Source organism: Magnolia sinica, chromosome 2 (genome assembly GCF_029962835.1).
Source record: "Magnolia sinica isolate HGM2019 chromosome 2, MsV1, whole genome shotgun sequence".
Lineage (NCBI taxonomy): Eukaryota > Viridiplantae > Streptophyta > Magnoliopsida > Magnoliales > Magnoliaceae > Magnolia > Magnolia sinica.
In genome coordinates, this window is record NC_080574.1 from 26175622 (window position 1) to 26201777 (window position 26156).

At 41.5% G+C, this 26156-nt stretch overlaps 1 protein-coding gene across 8 annotated transcripts; it reads right to left on the reverse strand.

Moving 5' to 3' along the window:
• Window positions 1-8097: 8097 nt before the first annotated feature.
• Window positions 8098-16400, reverse strand: LOC131236750 (protein FAR1-RELATED SEQUENCE 5-like). 8 transcript variants are annotated; one of them, XR_009166867.1, is made up of 6 exons: window positions 16013-16400; window positions 15826-15866; window positions 9728-11937; window positions 8870-8955; window positions 8702-8788; window positions 8098-8464 (listed from the first exon to the last, which is right to left on the reverse strand). XR_009166867.1 is itself a non-coding variant. In XM_058234154.1 (5 exons), the coding sequence occupies exons 1-5, from the start codon at window positions 16039-16041 to the stop codon at window positions 8758-8760; spliced, it is 2397 nt and encodes a 798-aa protein (XP_058090137.1). In that variant the 5' UTR covers window positions 16042-16400; the 3' UTR covers window positions 8098-8757. The 8 variants fall into 8 exon arrangements, 3 of the variants coding, with proteins under 3 accessions (XP_058090137.1, XP_058090138.1, XP_058090139.1); XR_009166866.1 differs by having other exon boundaries at window positions 8667-8788; XR_009166865.1 differs by having other exon boundaries at window positions 8591-8788.
• Between the last annotated feature and the right edge of the window lie 9756 nt (window positions 16401-26156).

A 26156-nucleotide genomic window follows, 5' to 3' on the forward strand; every position in this document is an offset into this window, starting at 1 on the left:
ATCTTCCAAGCTTTGAAAACTCTTACCAATAGAGTCTAGCCAATACACAGAGGCCCAATTCAACTAAGTGAATTTATATATACTTCAACAAGTAGTGACTTGATTGACCCGTCACTCCTTGGCCATTTATAGTAGATAATGAGCTATCATGAATTTAATTACAACAGACGTTGATGGCAATAGGATCACTAACTCGGCGCATTCCAACAAGCCCATCCAAAGAATAAGGCCCCAAAGTAGTTGGGATAAAAAATTATACACGTAACAATCCAATTACCGATCAAGAAAATGAACAACTATGTACATGTGGCAATCTAATTGCCGCCCAAGATAGCAAGAACTTTGTACCTTTTTTCATAAATATGGAGGTTAATGTTCTTGGTTAGTGATAAAGTAAAATTCACCGTGTAGATGACAATCATATTGCCATCCCAAGGTAAACAGATATTTCAATACTTAAAGGAGAGAAATTACTTATTTTATCACTTATCAAAATGGATGCATAATACCATGTGTCATTTAATTATTCAAATCATGCCATGTGGTAGTGCTTGTCTTCCAAGTTATTAGAATTTACCAAATTACCAAGACCAACCTCTATAAATAGTCTCACCTCTCTCATTTTCATATGAGGTTGTTTGTTAATGCGTTATTAAGACTCCATCGGCTTAAATATTTGAGGATAGAGAGAGATATCTAGTGGAACACTTTAATTCCAAGTCCAACAGCTCTCAATCCCTCCAATGTTACACTTAGAGTTCAACCTCAATCTCAACCATCCACTTTAGTCTCTCCTAGCATCTGACCCATCTCAACCTACGTGTACACCTAAGTAATCACAATTGTCCAAGATCAACGAAGTAGAATCGAGATCTGAGATCTATGGTCATCTGTTTTAAGAGGGGTGTTTTAGCTCTCTGCTCCTCCCACATCTCCCTGTGCATTGACCGGCAATCAAACTATTCACACTTGCTTTTTTATTTACATTTTGCATATTCCTCTTCTTCTATATCTCATTGCTCATAAGTGATTCTTAGCCGTATGCACTACACCTTTTGTCCTTATAGGGCTTAGTGCATTGAAAACTAAGTTTGTTAACTATATTTTTCTTTTTCTTTGATCAATTTACACATTCTAGTTATATAACCTTATTAAGTAGCCATTAACTCCTTGAATTCACCTTAGGTCGAGGCATCACGATCTCCCTAACTAGTAACTTAAGTGGACTAGTAGCATACACACAATTCTTTCTATTGTTATATCTCATATATCGCATTTTTGCAATATTGTTCTCTCTCTACTACTATTATCTCTTCGAAACGTACCTTAGGTTGAAATAGCCTGGTCTCTTTAGTAGTGGTTTGGGAGAATAATGGCCCATTAGTTGGCTTCTGATTCCATTAGTAACTGGAATAGTTCATTAATATAAGGTATTCTCGGAACTTTGAAAATTCTTTTAAAAAAATCATATATCATGTAAAGTATAAACCATGCACAAGCACAAGCGGTCTACGGCACCTAACCCCTTCATTCACCGTCACCGAGGTTCTCATCTAGAATTTTTCATGGTAGATCTTATCCAGAATTCAACTTTAGATGATTTTACAGGTCTAGCCGATCATAGATTCTAGCCTCACTGGACTAGTGGTCACCCTTAAGCCTTACAAACATATTATTTCAAGTCCAACCCGCATCCATCCAAAACCAAGCAACAACATGGCAGGGTGTCATTTAAGAGCTTGCATGCCTTGTGGGACGGTATTCACAAAGTCAAAATCAAAGCATATCCAAATCTCAAGTAGAACCCGCTATAAAAAATTATTGTGAATTGAACGCTTATCATCGAAAACTTTTTGAGGCCTACAGAAGTTTAATCCTAAACTGATATTTGTGTTTTCCCTTCATCTATGTTTGTGCAGGGCTGTCAACAGGCTAAGCTGGGGTTAGTCTTGGCCCAGATTTTGAATTATTTTGGACTGGACCGTCAGGTCAAAACTATTTAGAACATGAGCTGAAAAAACGGATGGACGGCGTGTGGATAAGCCGCATACATGGACGGTGGGCATAACAAAGCTTACTCAGTACTCAGTTCGGCTCCGGGAAGTATGTTTCCGGACGGGAGTAAATCCAACCGTTGACGAGATCATAGTTCGAGAACAACATAGACAAGCCGATCTTAGCCATCCATCATTGTCCTTAACAGTGATTGTAAAGGTAAAATGATGGATTGTCTGACTCTGAACTAAGATCCGGATCATCTGATTGGTGTGATTTGTACTGTGGGCCATCCAAAGTAGGCGCCACTATACGGGCGGTCCAGATTCACTATCAAGAAGTGTCACGTAAAAATGCCAAATCGCACGTGTGACATGCAGTTTGTACGGAGAGGTCGAAACAGGTCTGATTAATGTGACACGTGGCATTTATCTCGTTAAAATTCTCAAGCATGCTCCTTTGTTTACGACGCAACGCGTGTCTTCTAGTGGACCACACGGAATGGCTCATTGATTCGACCGACTGGTTTAGAGCTGGCCACGTGGCTTTCTTACGCGACGCATACATCTGTTAGAACAATGACCGGATTACGTGTTCCGACGTGGTGTCATTTGATTGGGAAAGGATTGGCTACTCCCCCTCCCACCAGCCCCGTGGCTGGTGGTCGGTGCTCTGTGGGCCCTACAATGATGTATGTGTTTCATCCATTCCGTTCAACCATTTTTATAGATCATTTTAGGGCTAAAAAATGAGAGGGATATAAATCTAAGGTGGACTACACCACAGGGAAGAAATATTGATCGGATATCTACAATTAAAATTCTTCTAAGGCCCAATGTACTGTCTATTTGACATATAATATGTTGATTAGGTCATACAGGCCTAGATGAAGGGAAAAAACAAAAATCATCTTCATCCAAAACTTTTATTTCTCCCAAAAGGTTTCTAATGGTCAACGCTCATTCAACATTGTTTCCTTTAATGTGGTCCACTTGAGATTTGGATATATCTCACTTTTGGTCTCATACCATAAAATGATATGGAAAAATATATGGACAGTATGGATGAAACACATACATCATGGTGGGGCCCAAGGACTAAATGGCTGGTGACATGGGGAGTAGCCAACCCGTTTCCATTTGATTAATTGATTAGCATGCGGATGTCCATTAGAAAGGTTCGCTGGCGCCCGAGCACACGAAATCGGATTGCGTACTGAGTAAACTCTGTTGGGCGCACCGTGAATGCATGTAGTTTATCCACGCCGTCCATCGGTTTTTACATACCATTTTAGGTGTTGAGACCAAAATTGTAGAATATCCACAGCTCATGTTGGCCATACCACAGGAAGAAGGTAGATGTATTGATTTCCACCGTTGAAACCTTTCTAAGCCCCACAGTGATGTTTATTTGTCATCCAACCTGTTCATAAGATCAAACAGACATGGATGATGAAAAAACAAACAAATATCAGCTAGATCTAAAACTTCCGTGGCCCCAAGAACTTTTCAACGGTATACGTTCAATTCAAACTGTTTCGTTGGTGTGGTCCACTTGAAGTTTTTATAAGCTTCGTTTTTGGGCTAAAGCTCTAAAATTATCCACTAAAATGGATGGGAAGGAATGAATAAAATGAATGAATGATGGTGGGTCCCATTGAATTTACGGAGTTACTCTGACACGTCATGTTGCTCGTGCCAGCGTGCTACCGCTGGCATACTTATTGTTGTACGTGCTACTGCTGGCATACTAGAGTGCTGCCTGTGGGGCCTACCACTATGTTTGTGATATATTTATACTATTTATCCGTTCCGTCAGTGATGTCTTCCAAAACTCAAGTCAGCCACACCACAATAAACGGTCAGGATTGAACGTCCACTGTTAAAACATTCATAGGAACACAGAATTAGTTTTGAATCAGGCTAAAATTTTTGTGTTTTTAATTAATTTTAATAGGAATGACCAGGATGGATTTCTGAAAAGCATCACGGCGGCCCCATTTAGCATTTTGTCTCCTGCGAGGGGAAACGGATTGGCTACTCCCCCTGTCACCAGCCCGGTGGCTGGTGGTGGGTGCTCTGTGGGCCCCTCCACGATGTATGTGTTTCATCCATTCTGTTCATCCATTTTTACAGATCATTTTAGTGCTTCATCCCGAAAATTAGAGGGATATAAATCTCAGGTAGACCACACCGGAGGAAAACAATAATGATTGGATATCCACCATTAAAATCTTCCTAAGGCCCACTTTCCTGTTTATTTGACATCCAATCTGTTTATTAGGTCATACAGGCCCCAACAGAGCTCTTTGTTGCCCAGCTCCTTTAGCCTGACCTTAACCAACCTGATGTTAGACTTGACGCTCATTCCACACTGTTTCCTGTCATGTGGCCACTTGAGATTTTTATATACCTAATTTTTTTGTCCCATTATATAAAATGATATGAAAAAATAGATGGACAGCATGGATGAAACACATACTTCATAGTAGGGCCCACAGTGCACCGACCACCAGCCATTGGCTGGTGGCCGGGAGAGTAGCCAATCCGTTCCCTGCGAAGGGCTGTAGGCCACGTGTCATGCTAAGACGAGCACTGACGCTTCTCGAGCTCCATACTAACGGCTCAAAGGAGATCAAAGTTACATGGCCCCCACAGTTATGTATTTATTATATCTACACTGTTCATCTATTTTTAGAGATTATTTTAGAGTATTATCCAAAAAATGAATCATATCCAAAGATCATGTGGACCACACTACAAATAGCAGCGGAGATAATGATTTTTACCGTTAAATAATTCATAGGGCCTACCATAACATTTACTTTCCATCCAATCTGTTCATAAGGTCACAAAGACTTGAATGAAGAGGAAAAACAAATTTCATATTGATCCAAAACTTCCATGACCCTAAAAAAGATTTCAACGATAAACATTCATTTCTCACTGCTTTTTACATTGTGGTCCACTTAATCTTTATTCATGTCTTATTTTTTGGCTGGAGCTTTAGAACGAGTGTGCAAAATGGATGAACGGTTTGTATCCAAACGCATACCTCATGATGGGACTCACATAACTTGCGGACGTCAATATAGTAGCTATATAGCTGATGTGAGGTACACCAGCCAATCCGCTTCCCTTCCCAAGTAATCCACGTCCATTTATCCTAAGATATGTGGACATATGATTTAATAATATAAAATAATAGAATATTAACTTGATTCATTCAAAAAAGGGTACCTTTTGCCATTAAACAAAATGATGAAGCTAGATAGCGATGACGGAGATTTGAATGGTTATCAAGTGTTCAAACCTAATTTATTGCGCAACTCCTCTAGCATGATCGAGATCAAATAATTGATATTCTTTCTCCTTACCTATTATGATGCCTGAATAGAAATTGGTGGAAAATTAAATCAAAAGCCCTAGCATATTTCCAACCAATCAAAGGAACAATCAATTAACTATGTAACTCTATTTTCTTCAATTAATTAAAATTTTTAATGTAATTATGAAATTTTAAGATTTTGATGTTTGAAAGAGAATTTCTTGAAATGAAAAAGTTATCTTTAAAAATGTGAAAAAACATTCCTCGAAATAAATTTGAAAAAACATTTAAAAAATTAAATATAAAAAGGCATTTTTCGTTATATAAAAAGATATTCCTCAAAACATGAAAGGTCTCCAAAGGTGGAAAAACACCCGTGGAAGGTGAAAAGGGTGATCATGTGGGGCCACACTCTTTATATATTTTCAACACTAAAGTCTAACCAGTGGCAATGAGCCAGACTAAGCCAAGCTAGGGTTGGCTGTAGCCCAATGCCCTTAGCCCAACCCAAGCCCTAATGGGCTGAAAATGCCTTGGTACTAGCCCTTGTTTTAATGCGCCAGGCTGAGTCTAGCACCAGCCCTATATGGTAAAGAGCTGACTGTTCGGATTATTTTTGGAACAGGACCATGCATCCGACTATTATATTTAAATTACACATTTACGTGGATGGGAAATTATTAACAAGTATTATTAAACCATTATGGTGGTGGCCCAATAATGATTGGATACTGCCAATAGGCTAGGCACAGCCATTCATCATTAGCCCTGGCCCAGCCCGGCCCTTGCATCGGGCATAGATTTGAGGCATAGGCCTGACCACAGGCCAAGTTAAGGGCCCAAGCCCTGGCTCTGTTGGGCGTATTGCAGGACGCATACCAAATAGTGCTGGATCGACCAGATGCGCATGGGCCGGACGTCATCCTATTTTCTTCTCATTTCTTGGCCATATCCAACGGTTGCAATAAGCCCAAATCCCACTCGAATCACATTGATGGGCCAAATAGGCCCATTTCCAAGTTACCCATATCCTCAAAGTGCTGTCCCAATGGCTAGACCAGTTGTATAGCTTGGGTATTTCCATTTTGTGTGTTTGAGATGACAATAAGACTTCTGAAATGATTGCAACCGTTTGCACCGCTTGAACCCTTCTTGAACCCTTATCCAACAATCCATATGAATGCTGAAGCTTTGGACACCCGAAAAGAGCCTTTCAAGGCCCATTTGATGCATTGATCCACGTTACCGACACTCTCATGGTAGAATCGACAGAGATTTTCGATACTGAATGTTGCATAAAACTCTCTACAATCTTGTCTAAATTAGTATTTTTAGTGGCGCTGTAGTGTAGTGTGCAGTGTACTTGTAAGCTACGTAGCGTAGGCAAGTAGCATAATTCCTTGATAGTGTAAGCTACAGGATATGTAGCATAAGCTACAGTGCATGTATCATAGCGTAGTGTGTAGCGTGGATAGCATAAACCACCTGAAATCTCATTTTTTTTAAAGTGTTTTTTCTATTTTAGTTTAACACCTATTTTAAAATGGTAATGACTAATATCTATGACACATGGCACTACATTAAACTAATATGGACCATCCAAATTGTGGTCCATATTGTAGATAGAGGCACTTGGATCATTCTAGACCATCCAAAATGTAGTCTATATCGTGATTTCGTAGTGTTTCAATAAATAAATAAAGTCACACTTAGATATGTCTAGGGATATGTCCTGGGGGGGTGTGTATTTTGCATCCAAATAAGTGGTTGATGATCCAGATTTTCTCATTCATGTCTCCATAAACCTTTGGCCCACGTAGCTGAGAGTTCAGCTTTAGGCATATGTTCTTTTCAGTTTTCAGCCACTCAATTGAAATCTCTCTGAAGATTTTCTAAAGCTCCAAAACCTGCCTACTGCTGTCTCCTACCAAATCTGAAATTCCTGTTATGATGAATCATACCCCCATGAGAACTTCATTTCCAGTTCAAGCTTAAGTTTCTTATCCAATGAGACTTCCGACTTTGTAGCAATAGCACTTCTTGAGTCTGTATGGGCATTCTGAGATGTAGCTCTGGGCTCTACCTGTTCCTCATTTTCTCCCGTATTTCCACTAGAAATTTCCATTTTCATTGTATTTTGGTGCCATTTTTCATCAACCAAACCTTTCAGCAGTTCTTCCATGTCTAAGAAGACCCATCTAGTCTCTTTCCTTCTTCTTGTCCTTTCTGAAGTAAACAGAAATTGGGATTGTCAATCTGCACCAAAAATGAGGAAAGAAGCGTCGCTTTGGTGATATGCTCTTCCAGACTGTAGCGGTTTCTAGGAATTTCTCTTGATTTCTTGTGGTTTTTTGCAATGGGGTTCCTTTTCCCCTTGAGACTCCAATCCACCATCCTAACAGTTGGATCTTCCATACCCCAAAGAGAAACACCTCGTGATTTTGAAATGCTAATCAAATTAACTCTTGATTTGAAAGGTCAAAACGGGTCTTACAAAATAAATAAAATTTGTAATGTTAATACTATGTTAAAACAAGTTCAAAGATCTGGACTAGCATAACAAACGTTGTAGAGATTCCCCAAGTCTCCACACGAATTGTTGTGGTCAAGAGGGTCTCATGTCATCAATCCAACACTTTCTACAGCTGATTTCTTTCAATTTGATATCACTGTCCATCGCCAATCACAGGGCTGACCAAAACTGCAAAACTGCAAATGCTTGCCTCAAATCACTTTTCACAAGAAACTCCCAACATCACCAGGAAAATGTGCTGCTTATCCATCAATCAAAAAGAATTTTTTTCCCAATGCAAGGGTGGTACAGTAAATGGGCTAGTTCACATTGAACTTTTCAGCCAAACAAAAATCCCCAGTAGCTATGCTACAAAACTAAAAAGTGTCAGCATGGTTAAAAAGTGCAAGAACCATTAAACAGACCTTCCAAATCAGAGAAAAAGCACATCCCCAACAACAACCCGTCTAATGTTACATTGACACGAGAGCTTTCTTTCTTCTGGAGAGAATTTCAGCTCTATTATACAAGTTAGGAGTCTCAAGAACAGCATCGTTAGCAGCAAATTTAACCCAGTTGCCATCTTTCTCAAGGATGGAGCTTTCTTCTAAAAGGAAGTTTCTCAGAAATCTGCAGAAGCATGGGACATAAAGCAAAATCAAGTAACTATGTCACGATTTAAAGGCCACGATCAAGCAGGCCAATAAGAAATGGAAATTGGGCAGGGCCTTTGTCAGTAATATTCAGGGATAATACAGAGATATGAATTGATGATCTGAACATTAGGATTTGGGGTGCATGAGAGAAATGACCGCCTTCTAAACTAGTAAACCTTCCTCCCTAACTCTGCCCATATACACCGCAGACCTTTGAGTCCATGGATGAATGATACATTGATAGCTGGAAATCATCTTCTGCTTCAATCAAACAAACCTACATGCATGAAATCCAATACTGTGTGATTACTAGTGACATCTCTATTGAATATCCGAATAATTTTATCGTAAGAAAACAACATAAACAGATCAACTGCACCTTTGATTGCTGCTCCAACCATTGTGAGAAATGCTTGTATTATTTCCATACCCCACATTTTGTAAGGACAGGTGATTGTTCATATTCTGGAAGAAAAGGAGATTTTAAAAAAGGTACAAGTCAATATAATGGCCATTTGGTTATGGACAGCCTCATCTAGACACAGCAAATGTCCATGGTTTGTCAACATCAATTATTTGGACATGGCACTAATTCCAATAAAACCAAATATGAGCTTGTCCAAAAAATTAACTGTTATTTTAGATTGTGCAACTCGAACACAAAGTGGGTTTTAGCCCATTTTACATAAAATACACAAAGGAGTAGCGATCTTTTGTACACATGCATGGCACATGTGCCACATTTGCCTCATAGGCCTTAGGCGCGAATGTACCATGAGTGAGACTGCTCATCTTCAACAACCCCACATGTGCCAAATGCAACCTTCAAGCACTCTAGATGTGTCACATGTGCCAATATGTACATACACCACATGTGCCACACGTGCCACTGTGCATGTTCAAGAGATTAACATGTGCTACTACGTCACCCATATGTGCCACATGTCATTTTAATCTACAAGCATGCCAGATGTCCACACGTGCTAATGTCCCTAATTTGTATAAGAACCATATATACTTGTCGAGACATTGGGTTTAACAAACAGCAGACAATACAACAAAATATTCCATTCATGCATGCCTGTTCGAACAATCTTGGTTGGACAGATGTGTCCAAAAAATTCTATCCAAATACAACTTTGATGGTAACCAAACAGGCATTCAGCTGGTTACTTGTTGATTCAATAGAAAGAGACAACGCAAGAAAGAAATAACTATGGTTTTGATGGAAGTATACCGAATCCAATTCGATGGTGTCCTTGTTCCCTGTTTGTCGCTTCTTGGCACATGTACGTGTGTTGTGACCAGAACTATTACATATGCTACACTTGTACAACTCCTTCTGCATGTTCTTTGCTAGGTGAGATTTATATTTGGAATGCGTCGGACGGCCCTTTGGTGTGGAACTTGGAGCATCGCACAAAGTTACATGTGGTTGATTTTCATTCACAGGATTCAAGGGCTGTCCTGCTTCTTCATCATCACAATCCATTCCGATGACCTCCTTATAAGCCCGATTTAAAGCGCGCATTGCTATGTTATACTTCTCTATAGATTTTGATCCTTCCTCTGCAAGTTTGAGAGTTGCACGACATATACTATTGTATCGTGAAGTTAAGTCCTCATGCCGGTCGCCAATTACCTCATCGCCAAGTCCATCGAGGACGGTCCCTCTCTTTGCATATCTTGTCCATCGCTTTAAGAAATAGTGGGAAGGAAGCATAAGAATATTCTTCATTCTGAAAACCAATAACGTGTGTCTGCATAGAATCCCAGAAAAATCAAACATCTTACAGCTACATTTGACCTCCATGTTCGAAGCATTAAGATTCACAATGTATTTTTTCTTTATCTGGCCCAGATCCTGCATATACTTTTCCACCAAGTACGTGTCAACTCCTTCATTTGAATCGACTTTTTCTGCAATATAGTTGCTCATGGCAGATACTTCCTCTTGAAATTTCTTGTAAATCTTTCTTGTGTAAATACCGCCAGCTTGCCTTTCCAATGGGCCTTGATCCATTGTAAAAGGTCTGCTCTGAGCAGTTCTACAATCCTCTTCTGCCTCAATTTCATACCTATTATCTAAGACTTTCCCACATTGAACTACAATCTCCCTTAGAGTTGCCTTCGAGTTCACAAGCCCATCAAAAAGCGAGATCGTGGTTTCGCTTCTTTCATTTGTACTCATGTCGGCGAAGAATGTATCCCGTAAATATGCTGGAACCCATCTTTGACGGTCCTCATATAACATGTGAAGCCACTCATGCCCCTCAAGATTGTAGTTACGAATTAGATCCCACCAAGCCGTTTCAAACTCCTGGATCGTCAAAGAGTGGTTTATGCATTCCCTAAACATCTTACTGAATTCAGGTTCCTTCCTATAAATAGGACCCAATTTGTCTTGTGCCTTGTTAAGAATGTGTGACTTACAGAAACGATGACAAGTCCTCGGGAACACTTTCTCAATTACCACTCTTATTGCCTTGTCTTGGTTAGTTACTATCGAGATAGGATGCCGTCCAAACATCGCATCGAGCCAGGTCTCAAATAGCCAAGTAAGTGAAGACTCCGTCTCATCCACAATAAGTGCACAACCAAACGAAATGGATTGATTATGATGATTTACACCTGTGAATGGAGCGAATAGCATTTGACAGTCGTTTGTTTTATAGGTGGTAAATGTCACCACATCCCCAAAATAACTATATGCCATCCTCGATCTCGCATCAATCCAGAAACAACTACGCATCTGTCCGTCATCGTCAACTAGGTATGCATAGTAAAACGCAGGATTGTCCTTTTGCATGCGCTTGAAGTAATCAAGCACGGTCTGTGTATTAGATGCTCCTCCCTTGGATACACAGACCAGGTTTTTGGCATTATCTCGATTCTGCCGATGTGATCGGAGGAAACATACTTGATTTGGAGGAGCTAGTTCATGAGTATGCTCCTTGATAAACCGCCTTACAACCCAGCATCCGGAAGCCTGTTTCTTCACCCACAATGTCGCCTTGCAATTTTCCCTCGTGATGGCCCTTTTCAGTTTTGTAGCCTTGGACTTCCGAGGTACGCCTTCTTTCGAGCATACAATCCATCGGCTTACCACCTTTCCATCTTTACTCGACCGTTTGCATCTACTTAGGCGGATGCTAAAACCCATCTGCCTCGCGTATGCATTGTAGAAATTATATGCAGCTGCTTCAGATTCAAATTCCATATTCTCCTGTGGTTCTGATATTTCATTTTCCATTTGTAACATAGGACCTTGATCATCCACTCTAGCTTCAGCATCCACGGTCACAAAATCATCCAAGCCATTACTTTCCATGTTATGATGATCCACATCCACGTTGTTGTCTACTCTGTCATCATTGAACACTCCTAATTCCACTACTCTTTTGCCTTTGGTACTGATTGAGTCTCTTTTTTGAAGCTTATCTGTTTCTACAAAGAAGTCCTTGTTAGAGATATAGAAAAATGAATCTAAATAACGAAAAAGATAGAAAAATAAGAGTTTTGCTAGCCCACACGTGTTTACAAGTCAGCTAATGCACACTTGAGTCTTGACAACATGTGCCAGAGTGGGAGAGAGGTGAAATATCCAAGCCACCCATCAGGAAGACTTCACTGTGTAAATGTTACTTCCTAGAGATAAAAGGTGGTTCATTGAGTAGGTGTGCCATGCTATTAGAAATAAGTGGATAGGTTAGAAAACTTTGGCTGATTCGTTTACGACAGTAAATTTATTTAGTCAAATGTTGCCCATCTAACTAGTGGACTGACCTGATTCTTGGGGTGGGGAATCTACATAGTAGTACCCTTTGAAGGATGGCTTGGATATTTCACCTGGCTACTAGCTGCCACGCGTGTGCAGTAGCGGACTTGCAAACACATGCCGGCTTAGGAAGCCTCCAACAACAATATAAATTATGTGAAAACAATACCAGAAAACAAGGAAAAGAGCATCATACAATATTGTTCCCAACGGCCAATAATTGCTAGAAATCCATAATCTAGGTAATTTTGTAGGATAAATGCTAGTAATCCTGTTTTAGGTGTTTTCAAATGGAACAAATTATGCTGGTTTGGACAATTTTTTTCCTATTGCATAGTAAATCGGGCTTGAACACTTATCTTGCAATCTTCTTATGGTTTTGGATTTCATTACTCCACATGAAAAAACCTTAAACGCTTTTTCTTTTTGTTTCCTTTCTTTTGATGGGTTCTTTCTTTTTTCTGTTTGTTTTTGAACAGGTAAGAGCAGCATCCTGGGCTCAACCTGCTAGATCCAAAGAGTGAACAGGAGTTTTTTACATGAGGAATCAGATAGGCTTTTGGCTGCTCATGGGCTGTGTGGGATCAAATGGGCCATAATGACCAGGCTCTTTACTGGCCTGACCAAGGTATGCAAAGGTCACGTAATGGTCAGTACGGCCTTGATGTAACAGTAATAGTGGTCACTGTTACACATTATGGGGTTGTAACCAACTTTTTTCAGGGTTTTTTCAAAAAAGAAAAAATAAAAAGGCCGCCGTTACAGCCGTAATAGCCCATATCATAACGGTAACAGTGGTGGCTGTTACAGCCAGGTAACCGTTATGCCTTATGGGGTCGTAACGGCTGTTACAGGGAAAAAAAAAAAAAACCCGTAACGGCCTGTTACAGGGCTGATACAAGTTTTTTCAGGGTTTTTTCCACAAAAAAAAAAAGAGGCCATTACAGCTGTCATGGCCCATATCATAACGGTAACAGTGGTGGGCTGTTACAGCCACCATAACCGTTACGGAATACCTTGGGCATGACCGATACTAGAGTGAAGAACAATCAGCAAGTGATCATGGTATATATATATATATATATATACATACACACACCCTTCTAAAGAACTGAATAAAAGGGTGGAGATGAACAGTAGCAATAGAGATGAGCCTGTATCAATCATCAGCCCTTCAAATTTCTCATGTGTATGTCAGTTATTTGAAATGGCATTTATTTTTGTGGTGTTAAGGCTCTGCAGTTCGGTGTATGCATTTCAAAATTCCAACAAAATGCACGTGCAAATATCATGTCGTAGAAACAAACAGATAATCATTTAGCAACCCATAGCTACCACAAATCCTACATATTCATGATCAATGTAAGCTGTGTAATTGTATCACTCACCTTAGGCATACAATATTGAGCCATTAGCACTTCCATCCATACAGTAAATTAAGTAGGTCACCTATTGGCCAGAAACACTCTTAAAGTGCAACTTACAACATCACACCCCTAAGAAATATGAATAAAGAGAAAACAGGAACCAAAATTCATCCTCATATCTTCCAATCTCCTGATCACATTGCAATTCCTTGGAAATTCAACCTGTCAAGCCAACCACACAAATGCAGGAGCAAGAGCCTTCCTAGAGTAGTTTTTCGCTAACCATTTCCTTGTCTGAGGAGCAATCCTCCAAACATATGAGTTTTGATGGCTTCAAACCTTGGTTGCACAAACCTTCTACTGAAGTGCTGGTTCAGCTTCGAATTGCACTTCAGACTCATGCTCTCAATTGCTTCATAGCTGTTTATGGTTGCTAATATTTTGAAATACATGCTTTCCTGCTCCCACACCCAAATCTACTCTTTCTTTCCTTTCACGCTTCATGCAACTATACATAACCATTATTATATAAAATCATCCCTTTTATCTCAGGTTTCTTATCACATCTCTCTACTTCCAACCATCTTTGTATTTCATCAAACTGCCATTAACCAATTCTCAATAAGCTCAGAGCTATACCACAAATCACAATACAATAGAGAAGACATCAACAAACACCTTCTCCTTAGCTGGCTTTATTGGGTTTCTCCTGTTTTTTGAAGATTTCTCAATTGGGTCATTAGATATCACAAGTTAGATTTCTGATTCAGCTTATTTTCCCAATCCTAGGTGAATTATTCATCACAAAATCAAAGAATTGCAGTGAAAGGAGGAGCCTGAATCCAAAGTGATGAGAGGTAAAAGAATACATCAAGGAGCAGTTTTGCTTCAACCACAGCAGAGATATAAAGCTGTCCATCGGGTGTTTTTGTTCTGGAAAAGCCCGTTAACCATCCAGCTATATGGTGTACACCTACAGAACCTCCAAGGTCTGAGGATCCCCCTAAATTTTGTTGAGAACTGATTACCTACACCGAGCATGCAACCTGTCTTTACAACCAACCTGCCACATGAATAGGACATCTGACCCTCCAAATGATTGGCCCTACCACGACGATCGCCTGTCTTGAAAATCAGGGCAACCAACTCACAAGGTGGCCGCATCCATTCATTTAGTTAGACCGTCAGTTCCCACTGATTTCAGTGGTGAGGCATGCTTGATGAGTGGACCAGTCTGATTTTCACACCAGACTGGTCCACTCATCAGCCAGGCCACACATTTAAAAGCCTTCGATGTTCTGCACAAGATACGCATTGGCAGGAATGATAGCCTGCTTGCTAAACATAAGCAAGCTTATAATTTCGCTGTCATTGCATTATAGAAAGAGATTACATAGTACCTAATGAATGCATGGCTACACCTTGAACGATGAACATACCAATACGTTAGAACTAGCATTAATAATAAGATTTAAAGTATCGTCCAAAGCCAGTACGTATCGCCCGATACATATTGGTATCCTCCATGAATGATATGGCTGTATCGAATCGTATCGTATCGGCCTGAAACAGCCCAATACGGTGCAATACAATCCATATCGGTGGTGAAGAATACGAAACACCAAAACTGACTTTTAAACCATGACTTATAACAACGCAGTACTTGAATTGCAGTTGCATTCATTTCTAGTCCAACTTAAAAGGAACACAATTACAATTTAGAATTCAGAACCTATTCACTCAAAGGATCCAACTGATCACTTGTGGTGGGCCACATGCTAATTTCCCACCAATGTGTTGTGTCATATGTAGGATATCCGACCGATGAAAAAGTAGGGCCCACCACAAAGATCACATGTCTAGAAATCGGCCCGATTCACTCATTAGGTGGGCTGAATCTATGCATTGAGCAAGACCATTGTCTGACTGTGCGGCCCATCCGGCAACTAGGCTGGCCTTATTTCCGGGCCGGGCAATCTCCATGGCAGGGCCCACCGTTCCATGGCTCGGATGTCCTACAAAAGTGACACGCTGGCAGGAAAGACGGTGACCGGCATACTAGCTATAGGTGATCAGTTCCCACGGAAGTAAGTAATTGCAATTCAAGTCGATAGTGCATCCAAACGCGGCCGTAAATGTTTGGTTAGGAATTGGAATGAATAAAACAGCCCTAGAAATTAAAATGCTTACCCTTGTGACGAACTTCGTCCGAATCAGCTGACGAATGCCCCCTAAAAATTCATAGAACACCCCATCAATTTAACGAAATCCACATTAGAAATTAACTAAAAGAACGAATTTCCCAGATTATCTATTTCCAAAAATGGAAATTTAAACCCTCCACCGAAAAAAATTATAATTAAAATAGAAAACATACCACTTGCGATTTGCGTTGGATTCCGGCATTGAGAAATGGCAAAAACAGATCCGAAGCAAGAAATGGCATCGACAGAGAGAAGGGTAGAACGGGAATAAAGATATGAACTAGTTGCAACGGAAGAGATTGATACGGCAGAGCCGGAATCTCTCCAGTGTAACACCTCGCTTTTTGATATATCAATCTCGGCCGTCCACTTTCGGTTTTAATATGGCTGGCCCACTTTTACTTTGTATCTATCACTTTTTTTTTCTATCCAGTGAATCTCAGCCGTTAATCATGTTTTTTCTAGTGTCGCGTTGGAGGCAACTGATCAAAGGCTGGGATCGTCCTATCTATGGGCAACTAGATGTACGGTCCCGATTGACAGATTGCTGCGCCGAGTGTATTATAAAGTGATGGCTCTACTGTAATTGGGTTGTACCAGAATTACCGTATCGTCTCCCATCGCACCGACCAGTGTGCAATTTCTCCTGTGAAGCGGATTGCGTACTAACTAGCGTACTAAGTAAACTCTGTGGGACCCACTACGGATGTTTATTTCTTATCCACACCGTCCATCTGCTTTTTAAAAATATTTAAGGTTACAACTCAAAAATTGAAGATTATCCAAAGCTCAAGTAGACTATACTGTTGGAAACAGTGGGAATAATAACGTCCACCGTTGAAACCTTCCTAGGCCCACAGTGATTTTTATTTGTCATCCAACCTGTTAATAAGGTCGAACGGACCTCGATGAAGCGAAAACACGAGTATCAGATTAATTCAGATCTTCTTTCGCCCCCAAAAGGTTTTCAACGGTATAAGTTCATTTCACTCTATTTCCTGTTGTGCGGTCTAATTAAGGTTTTTTATATACTCCAATTTTCGTTTCTGTATTAAAATGAACTGATAAAATAGTTGGACGGCGTGGATTAGATAAATACATTACAGTAGGCTCCAAATAGTTTGCCCAGTACGCTACGTACTTAATTACTCACTACGCAATCCACTTCCTTTCTAGTGAAGGTAGAGGAATAGTAGTATACATCACGCTGCATGAAACTTATACGAAGTAATTTGCTCACGGTGTACACGCACTAGAAATGTGTGATCGTAACCGTTCTTATGGGGGGACTGGACATGGATGGATCAGATTTATAAGATTGATGGTATTGGATTGTCCTTTCCATCTAAATAACCTTAAAGTAATCGGTTTAGAGAAGCAGTCCAACTTGAACCATTAAAACAAAAATGGAATGAATGGCCGAATTTTTCTGATAAATGAGATCTCTGGTCTGTATTTGGGCCTCCAGATCAACGGTCCCGATCATCACATGGTTTTCACGTGCATACTGAGACATGAACTGCGAAGAAGATTTAATGCTGCGCGCTGCATAGTACCATTTCTTATGGAAGTTGAGTGGGTGTGCGTGGCATTAGATGCTGTGCGCACCGACTCTCAAACCGGGCCCAAAATTTTAAGGCGAATGGATGTTTTTTCTGTGCGCGACTTCAATGCGCACCGTACACTCAGGGCGCAGAGTCGGTGAGGGATGCATCCCCACCGTTTAAGATGGATGTACGGAATCCATATGTACCTTGATATTTAATTAATTCTTTTAAAGTTCCGTTTCGAAATCTGCGCACTCATCCACAATGGTACGGCGAGAAATATGCGCATACGGTATTTCCTCTCTTTTTTGTTTTTTTGGCGGACGGTTTGCGAAGGAAAGGGAAGCGGATTAGGTGAGAGCCCGGCCTCAACCGAGACGGTGCGGCTCTTACCGTGGGGCCCACCTTGATTTACGTAATCCGTATCCACGCCTTCCATCCGTTTTACCATATAATCTTAGGGCATTACACCAAAAATGAAGCAGATCCAATAGTCAGGTGAACCATTCCATAGGAAATAGTGGTGATCCGATCTGTACCTTGTAGCTCACGTGCCTACATGGCACGCATACATGACATTACGACCGTTCATTAGACAGGGTTCGTGGGAATAGAACGGGGATTGGGTACTACCCACCACGTCCCTAGCTTGGAGCGGACAGGGCCTCTGAGGGGCCACCGTGATGTATACATTTTATCCACACCGTCTGTCTATTTCGCCATGTCATTTTAGGTACAGGTTAAAAAATGAAGCAGGTGGATGGCTCAAGCAGACGACGTTACAGGAATCACCGGTGACAATGACACTTGCTTAGGCTAGCTTGATCCAAATCTATGGTAGCCCTAAAACGTTCTCAACTTAATCCCTACCGTGTGATCCACTTGAGCCATGGAACTGCATTTTTTTTAATTGAATTGCATGCTGAGCAACTAGTCTCATTTTTATCATACTATGGGGCCGTTTGGGAGCGTGGATTCAGAATCCTTGGATCAATCCTCGTATTGTGTCTGGCACCCTTAATTGGGAATCAACTTTAATCCAAAGATAGTTATTTACGGTATATTCACAAGTTTGAATGTAAATACTAAATCAATTTTAATATATATAATTAGTGAACGTATGTAATGTTTGACACAATAATTGTAATAAGCCTGCCGAAATATATACTTTGCTTGAAAATGATGAAATTCCAAGTTTTGGATAGGGCACAGGCACAAAATCATGTCCGAGTGACTAACCAACATTTTTTAACCGTTGATTTAAATGGACAAGGATTGGACAATGCTGATCATCATATTAAAGTAATTATAGTTATGCAATTGATAATCTGGTTGTTTTGAAATATCATTAGTAGGTCATGTGCCTAATAGTTTAATAGTTTGGTCACACACATATTATACATGTTGTCACGCATAGAGGTGTACATGAACTGAGCTAGCTCGGTTAGCTCGCTCAACTCGACTCAAAAAAGCTTAATTCAACTCGGTTTGAAGCTGAGTTCCAGTCGAGTCGAACTGATTTTTTGAGCTCGAAAATGAGTTCGAGTTCGAGTTCAAGCTGGCGCCAGCTCGACTTGACTCGAATCGAACCAGTTCAGTGACTCGGTTACTTTGATATTGATGTTGCTCACCAAGTGTTTGATGAAATGACTTAAAGAAGTGTGGCTGGTGGCAAGGAAGGTATGTATATGAAACCAACACCCTTTTTCTCTTGATTTTTATGTTGCTTAGAGGGTGTTTGATAAAATACACGTAAAACCATTGTTGTTGTCTCAAATACAGTGAGATTTTGAAGGTGCAGTCCAGGTGTTTGTGAAAATGCTACAATAACGAACTCAGCTTGATCTTGGTGCGAACTCAACCCGAACTGGCCCGAGTTGCTGACCGAACGGAGTCGAGCCAGCCAGTTAAGCTCGAGGACCGAGCCGAGCCGAGTTCGGGCTGAGGTCAACTGGTGGCCAAGCCAAGTTGAGGTGAGGCCAGCTCGACTCAGTTCGACTCAATGTACACCCCTAATCACGCCCCAAAATCCAGGTACAGACTGTGTACTCTCATACCCGAGTTTCAGTTCGTAACTCGTACACAAAGTATACTTAACTTAATTCATTGATCAGCTTAATCAGAGGTGATAATTATATTCAGTCTAAGTTCCACCCAATTCTGATTTGTGTCCCGTATATCAGAGTCGGCTCGACTCAAAACTTATACTCTTACGACCGTGCCATCGCTATGGTTCTGACGCCTCGTCTCGCATGCCGAGGCGATACCCGGGCAAGGAGATGTGGGCCCGCGTTCAGTTCGAGAAAAATACCGTGCATTACAAACCCAAGAGAATGTCTCATCAATCACATCAAATGTCAAGTACTCTATCACATCCCCAAGTACGACTACCCTCTCCAAAGTCAACTCTCTCTCTTACAACTAAGTACACCCATCACTCACCTATCACCCCCCATCACTCCATCACCCATCCCTCTCTCTCCTTACAACCCTCTCTTTCTCAAACCCATCTCCCAAGCAACCCCACCATGAGAGCAAACGTCCAAGGAAGAGAAGTTTTGTGTGGCCCACTCCCTATCACCCAATTCAACCCTTCAAAGCCGATCTCAACCATTGGATCGACCCCCTTGGAGCTCTAAAGCCTATAAGTGGAAGGAGGAAGGAATTCGAGGTGGGTGATTTTATTTATTGATTTTGATGATTTGAGGGCCCAAATATGGTGGGACCCATCTCGATGTATGCATTGTATCATGGAGGAGCTCATAGTGGCGGAGCTCTTCCCATCATCACTGTTCTCTCTCTCTCTCTCTCTCTCTCTCTCTCTCTCTCTCTCTCGATGTGTGGCCCACCTGATGTACACAGCACATCCTGACTGTCCAGGTCCAACAGGCCCACCATGATGTATTTTATCCATGCTGGCCACCCGTGGGGCCCACCCTCCTAAACGTCCAGCAGGTGGCTAGACGGTCCAGCGCTGCTGGCACCGTCCAGTAACCTGGATGAATGGAAAAATATAAATATTAGCTTTATTCAAAGCTGTGGTGGGCCACACATGTGGACCCACCTTGATGATGTGTTGGATCCACACCGTTCAAGCAAGGGCGGTGGGTCCCAAGCAGCATACAACTGTTACTGCATTACCATCAGCAAGTTCTGTGACCCCCATCATGAGGTATGAGTTATATCCGCACCATCCGTCCATTTGGATGCATGGGGCCCACCTCACACGTGTGACACGTGTGGGCTGGTGGGACCCCACCTCAATGTATCTGTTTTGCATCTGCACTGTCCATTGGGACGATGCAGTGGGCCAGCGTGATGTAAGCATTTTATACATACCGTCCATCCATTTTTCATATGGCGTGGGACCCACCCACACGTGTGGTGTGGGCCAACCTTGGTGTACGATTTACATCCACACCGTCCATCCATGGGACGGTGCTGGTCCACTTGATGTAAGTGCTTTATCCACGTTGTCTTTCTGTGGGCCACACCTTGATGTATGTGGTGTATGCACACCGTCCAGCAGATTTGGAGGGTGGACCACCCCTTGATTATTTATTATATCCGCATCGTCCAGGGGTGTTTTACCCAAGCCGTCCACCTATTTTGCCAACATGGGACCACCATGTTGTATATATTTCATTCACACCGTCCACATATCTGGATGGTGCTGGACAATGTTTGGACGATGCTGTGGACCCCACCTCGATGTATGTTTCATATCCACACCATCCAGAGTGTTTGGAGGGTGCTGGACAATGTCTGGCAGGTGCTAATTTACATGGACAATGGTTGGACGATGCTGATTTGCACGTCCAATGTTGGACAGTGCTGATCATCATTAGTGGCCATGTGCCCCATAGAATGATAGTGTACAACAATACACATGTTACACCTGCAACTAGTAAAATGATTTTTGGTGTGGTCCAAGCCCATTTGAGACCCATTGATGCGGCCCATCCATGAGGCCCATCATGATGTATTTTTGGCCCATGTGCGGGGCCCACCTGTTTGTATTTTTTGCCCATGTGATGGGGCCCACCTGTTTTGTATTTGAAGCCCATATGATGAGGCCCGACTTGATGTATACGAGGCCCATTGTAATGTGTATTAAGCCCATATCGTGCGGCCCATTGTGATATGTATTAGGCCCATGTCACGTGGCCCATTTAATGTATTTGAGGCTTAGATACGTGGCCCATTTGATGCATATGAGACCCATGTGTAGGGCCCACATGTTATGTATTTGAGGCCCATGAGTAGGGCTCACCTGTTGTGTATATGAGGCCCATTGGTGCGGCCCATAAATGCGGCTCACTCGTTGTATATGAGGACCATTGGTGCGACCATTGATGCAGCTCACTTGATGTCTACTGAGGCCTATGCGTTACGACTCATTATGATGTATATTGAGGCCCATGGGTCGTAGCCCATTATGATATATTTGAGGACCATGGGTCATGGCCCATGGTGATGTATATTAGGCCTGTTTATTCGGCCCATAGTGATGTGTATTAGGCCCACGAGTAAGGCCCGTCGTGATGTGTATTAGGCCCTTAAGTGAGGCCCATCAGGATGTACATTAGGCCATTGTGTGAGGCCATGAGCCCACTATATGTTTAGCTCTATGTGGGCCACTCCTTGGGAGCAATGATGGTTAAATGTCCACATTAATGGGCGATGATGGTTAAATGTCCACATTATGACCTTCCCTTAGGCCCTTTGTTAGGTCGATTACCGATTCCGATTATCGAGGCCGATTGTATAGGCCGATTATCGATATCGATTATCGGTGCCGGTTGTTGATACCAATTATAAGTATGTGACAGCATAGCACCATGATACATATCCATACGCATCATCTGCATGTTTGTTATGAGATGTGGTTGACCATTGCATATATCATTGGGCAGATTGTTATGAGACTCCCTGATATGTGGAGATTGTTTCACATGAGCGCACGGTATGCGCGAGATTGATGCATGACTGGATTGTATGACTCATACATCTTGTATTGTGTATTGTGATTACTATACGCCTTAGCGACATCAGGGCCGTAGCCTCCACAGGTATGTCGTGGATGGCCAGATGGGACACCGAAAATCTGTTATTAGCATCGGGTCGCCATAAATGGCCCTGGGTGAAAATCTCTAAATCCTCTTAGTACCAGAGGACACTCCAACGTCTAGACCGAGTGGATTACATAAGCGCTCGAGTGCCAAATACCAGTAGGTCGCGTCTCCCACTGTGTCGTGGTCGGTTGGAAGGGGGTGTGGCCTTATCCGCTCGATTCGTAATGGGCAAAAGTAGGCTGAGTTTGACCAGCTCATAAATGGGTCCGTTATCGATGTGTCAGGTAGGTATTGGCTGACTAATGGCCAAGCGGATAGTGAAGTCTCTTCCACTCACCTGGTTGGGCGTGATGGGGCAGCAATCTGGCTTGGAGTGTACTAGACCCCAGTGATGATCCCAAAGATGAACCGTACTGATACATGGACTTATTGAGCAGGAGGTGCATACTCATCCATTCATTCATTCACTATCCATTCGAGCTGGTGGTGCGCAACTAATTGTTGTGTACCTTGGTAATGGTAAGGATTTCGATTAGGGCGTGCGACTAACCTGAGATCAGGACTCTACTACATTGAGTCTACCTATCCAAATTTAAGTATGAGAATTGTTTGGATAGAAGTCCTTTGTGATGGACCCCATAGCCTGCGATACTACGTATTATCATCTCGACTTCACTCCAGCTTAGTCATTTCATTCGCACCGCATATTGCATTGCATCCGCAGCATATAGTATTTTGGGTTGCTATGTTTCTCCATTGATATGGCCGTCAGCATTCATGTCTTGTATCGCATAGCCTTGGTACGTCTGATGGCACTCATAAACTTACCCGTATATTTCCGCTTACTCTGATATCGTATGATTTATGATCTTATCAGTATTTTCGCTTATTCCGATATTGTATGATTTATGGCATTGTATTGCATACTTGACACTTACCTTATGCACACACTCTCACTACCCTCTAAGTTTTCTATAAGCTTATGCACAATAGATGCGTGCAGGTGGCGTTAGGTTGCAGCAGCGTTGAGCTTGGAGCTTGCAGTAGTCTCCTGGAACTCTAATTTTGACATATGTATTTTCCTTTCAGCATTGTATTCAAATGTTTATATTAGCGAATATGTGATGATGATGTTGCCTTTGTGATTTCGATAAACTTGTGATTATGCTTCTTACGAGATAAATGTATATTGAAAAATCCTCCTTGTAGGATCGCGCGTATAGGCACTAAGAGCCGAGAATGGGGCACTACGGAGGCTGTCGATACCGGATTCGGCGATCGAGAATTTTGTGAGCCCGGTTTCCGAGTTTGGGGCGTGACACACATTGTTTCAATGAGATAAATCTAAACAATTTCTTAAAATCTCATGATCAATATTAATATGCATTATACGCTAATCAAACTATTCTAGCAAATAAATCAAATAATCAGAAATGGTTTAATGCTGATACTTCGTCTTCAGACAAGTATGACCACGTTTCACATGGGTCGTGTTCAGGTGTGGTGGATCCTTCCTGTTTGTATACTACAACATTTGCTAATGGCTCATATGTATGGTTTTTCCATCAATAAATATGTAAGTTGGCTAGGATTAGTGAATATAACCCAGCATGGTTCATAATTATAACAATTAAAATAATACAAAGTATTAAATGCAAAAATATATGCACAATGATATGGATGTAAATGATGTATATCCTAAAAGTGGAGTCAAGCGATATGGACCACACAATTTGAATATGACATATGATTCATCCACTAGGTGTACCTCGCCATGCATGATGATCATATTTGTCCAACAAGTGCACCCTGCAATGATGATCATATGAACCCAAATTCACTTCAGTTTGATCATCAAGTTGGCCACACGTAAGACAATAAACACAACCTAAAATATATGAATGCCTAAGTATGGGTTTCTACTTGGATTTTAAATTTGCAAGGCCAGGCCTATTCAAAATTTGAATGTGCCCCGTAAATTCAGCCCATTGACAACCCTACTAAAAGCCTACCAACTCACATGTGTCCAGCATGATAGTTATATTTTGTATGATCATCACATTTGTGTATACCTATCGGACGGATTGGATGTCATTGGAGCACTGTATACTCTTTTATTTCATTGGAGCACTGTGTGCTCTTTTATTTTTTTACACGTGCCCCATACACTTGCACCATAGTGAGATTTCACCACAATGAGTACCCGAACTTATGACCTTGCGATGAAACTCTTGTGAGTCTACCACTCAGGCATGAATAAAGACCTAAGCACTATAATACTTGACTCCACGACTAGGGTGGAAAAGGTTGAGGTCGATGTAGACCTTATCTTGGACTTGGTCTCCCAAATTCTTGCCCAGACGCCTAATTGCCTTGGCCCTAACACTAGGTAAGGTTGGTAATCCACCTAGAAAAATAAAAAATTTGAATAAGGCGTGCCCAATTAGCTAAAAATCTAAGCCCAAGTCTCACCCATTGCCAGACCTAGCTCCAAAGCCATGGTGGGAACCGTCCAAGGAAAACTAAAAATTATTAAGGGTTTGAAAAGGTCCATTCTAAGAACTTTTAGATTATTCTTAGTCATAAGTCCCATCACATGAGCAGTTTGGTAAATTTGGAAGTTCTTACCTATAGAATTACAGGGCAATCCACCTGGCTTGAATCAGCCTGCTATTTGGAATCAAGGATAAAGAAGGGGTGAAGAGGCGCTGCTATATATTTGGAATCAAGCACAAGTGGTGGAGTGCATACTAACAGTACTAGCAGTGAGATGCAGCCCATCCATTTTTACATGTCATTTTAGGGCATGAGCTTAGAACTAATAAAAATCCAAATCACAAAAAAACAGGGTGATTGAATGCATATTATTAAAAATTTCTTAGGGCCCACCGTAATATTTATTCAACATCCAACTGTTGTTTATGTCACATAGACATGAATAAAGGGAAAACTCAGAATGTTAGATTCCTTCCAAACTTTTCTAAGCTGAAGAAGTTTTCCATGGTGGATATGCAATCTCCACTATTTCTTTTGGTGTAGTCCACCTGAGATTTGGATCTACCTCATTTTTTTGACCCATGCCCTAAAATGATGCGAAAAAAAAGATTGACAATGTGGATAGCTACTGCCTAATGACAGGGTGAAGCACCTGATGGACGGGGGTGGATTCATGTTCGAACCTTTGGACGCATGATCCAATATGCATTCTCACTCAATGGCGCTGTATGCTAAGATGATCCAATGATTGAACCGTCAATATTCCAGATACTATTGTAACTAAGTTACTATCTTATAATCATACTTCATTTCTGATTATAACCTTTTAATGCAAGCCACTGAAAATCTTCTTATCAGCGATCCACATTGGGCACGCCATTCGTTTAGAGTAAGTTCTGCCCGTCGTCCTTATAGCATGTACTCGCCAATATGGACGGTTCAGATCATCAGGACACTGAGCAAGAGGCTCCAATGGGAGGCGATACACGCTAGATCATGCATGAGTCACGACCGATGCCACGCTAGATCATGCACGAGTCACGACCGATGCCGCGCGAGCTGTCGTGTCCTAAAATTATGGATTTTTCCATATGACCGCTTGCCTTTTTGGCTATGGCCCCAAAAACTACCGATTTTAAGTTATTTCTCAAAACCAGCTTACAATTTCAACAGTTAGACACTAAATCGCTTGATGTTAG

Coding starts and splice junctions, on each gene's coding strand:
- LOC131236750 (XM_058234154.1), bottom strand. CDS start 16,041: ATGCCGGAATCCAACGCAAATCGCAAGTG. Junction 11,938..15,825: donor GGACGAAGTTCGTCACAAGG/GTAAGCATTTTA, acceptor ACTTCTTTGTAG/AAACAGATAAGCTTCAAAAA. Junction 8,956..9,727: donor ACACCATCGAATTGGATTCG/GTATACTTCCAT, acceptor CTTTTCTTCCAG/AATATGAACAATCACCTGTC.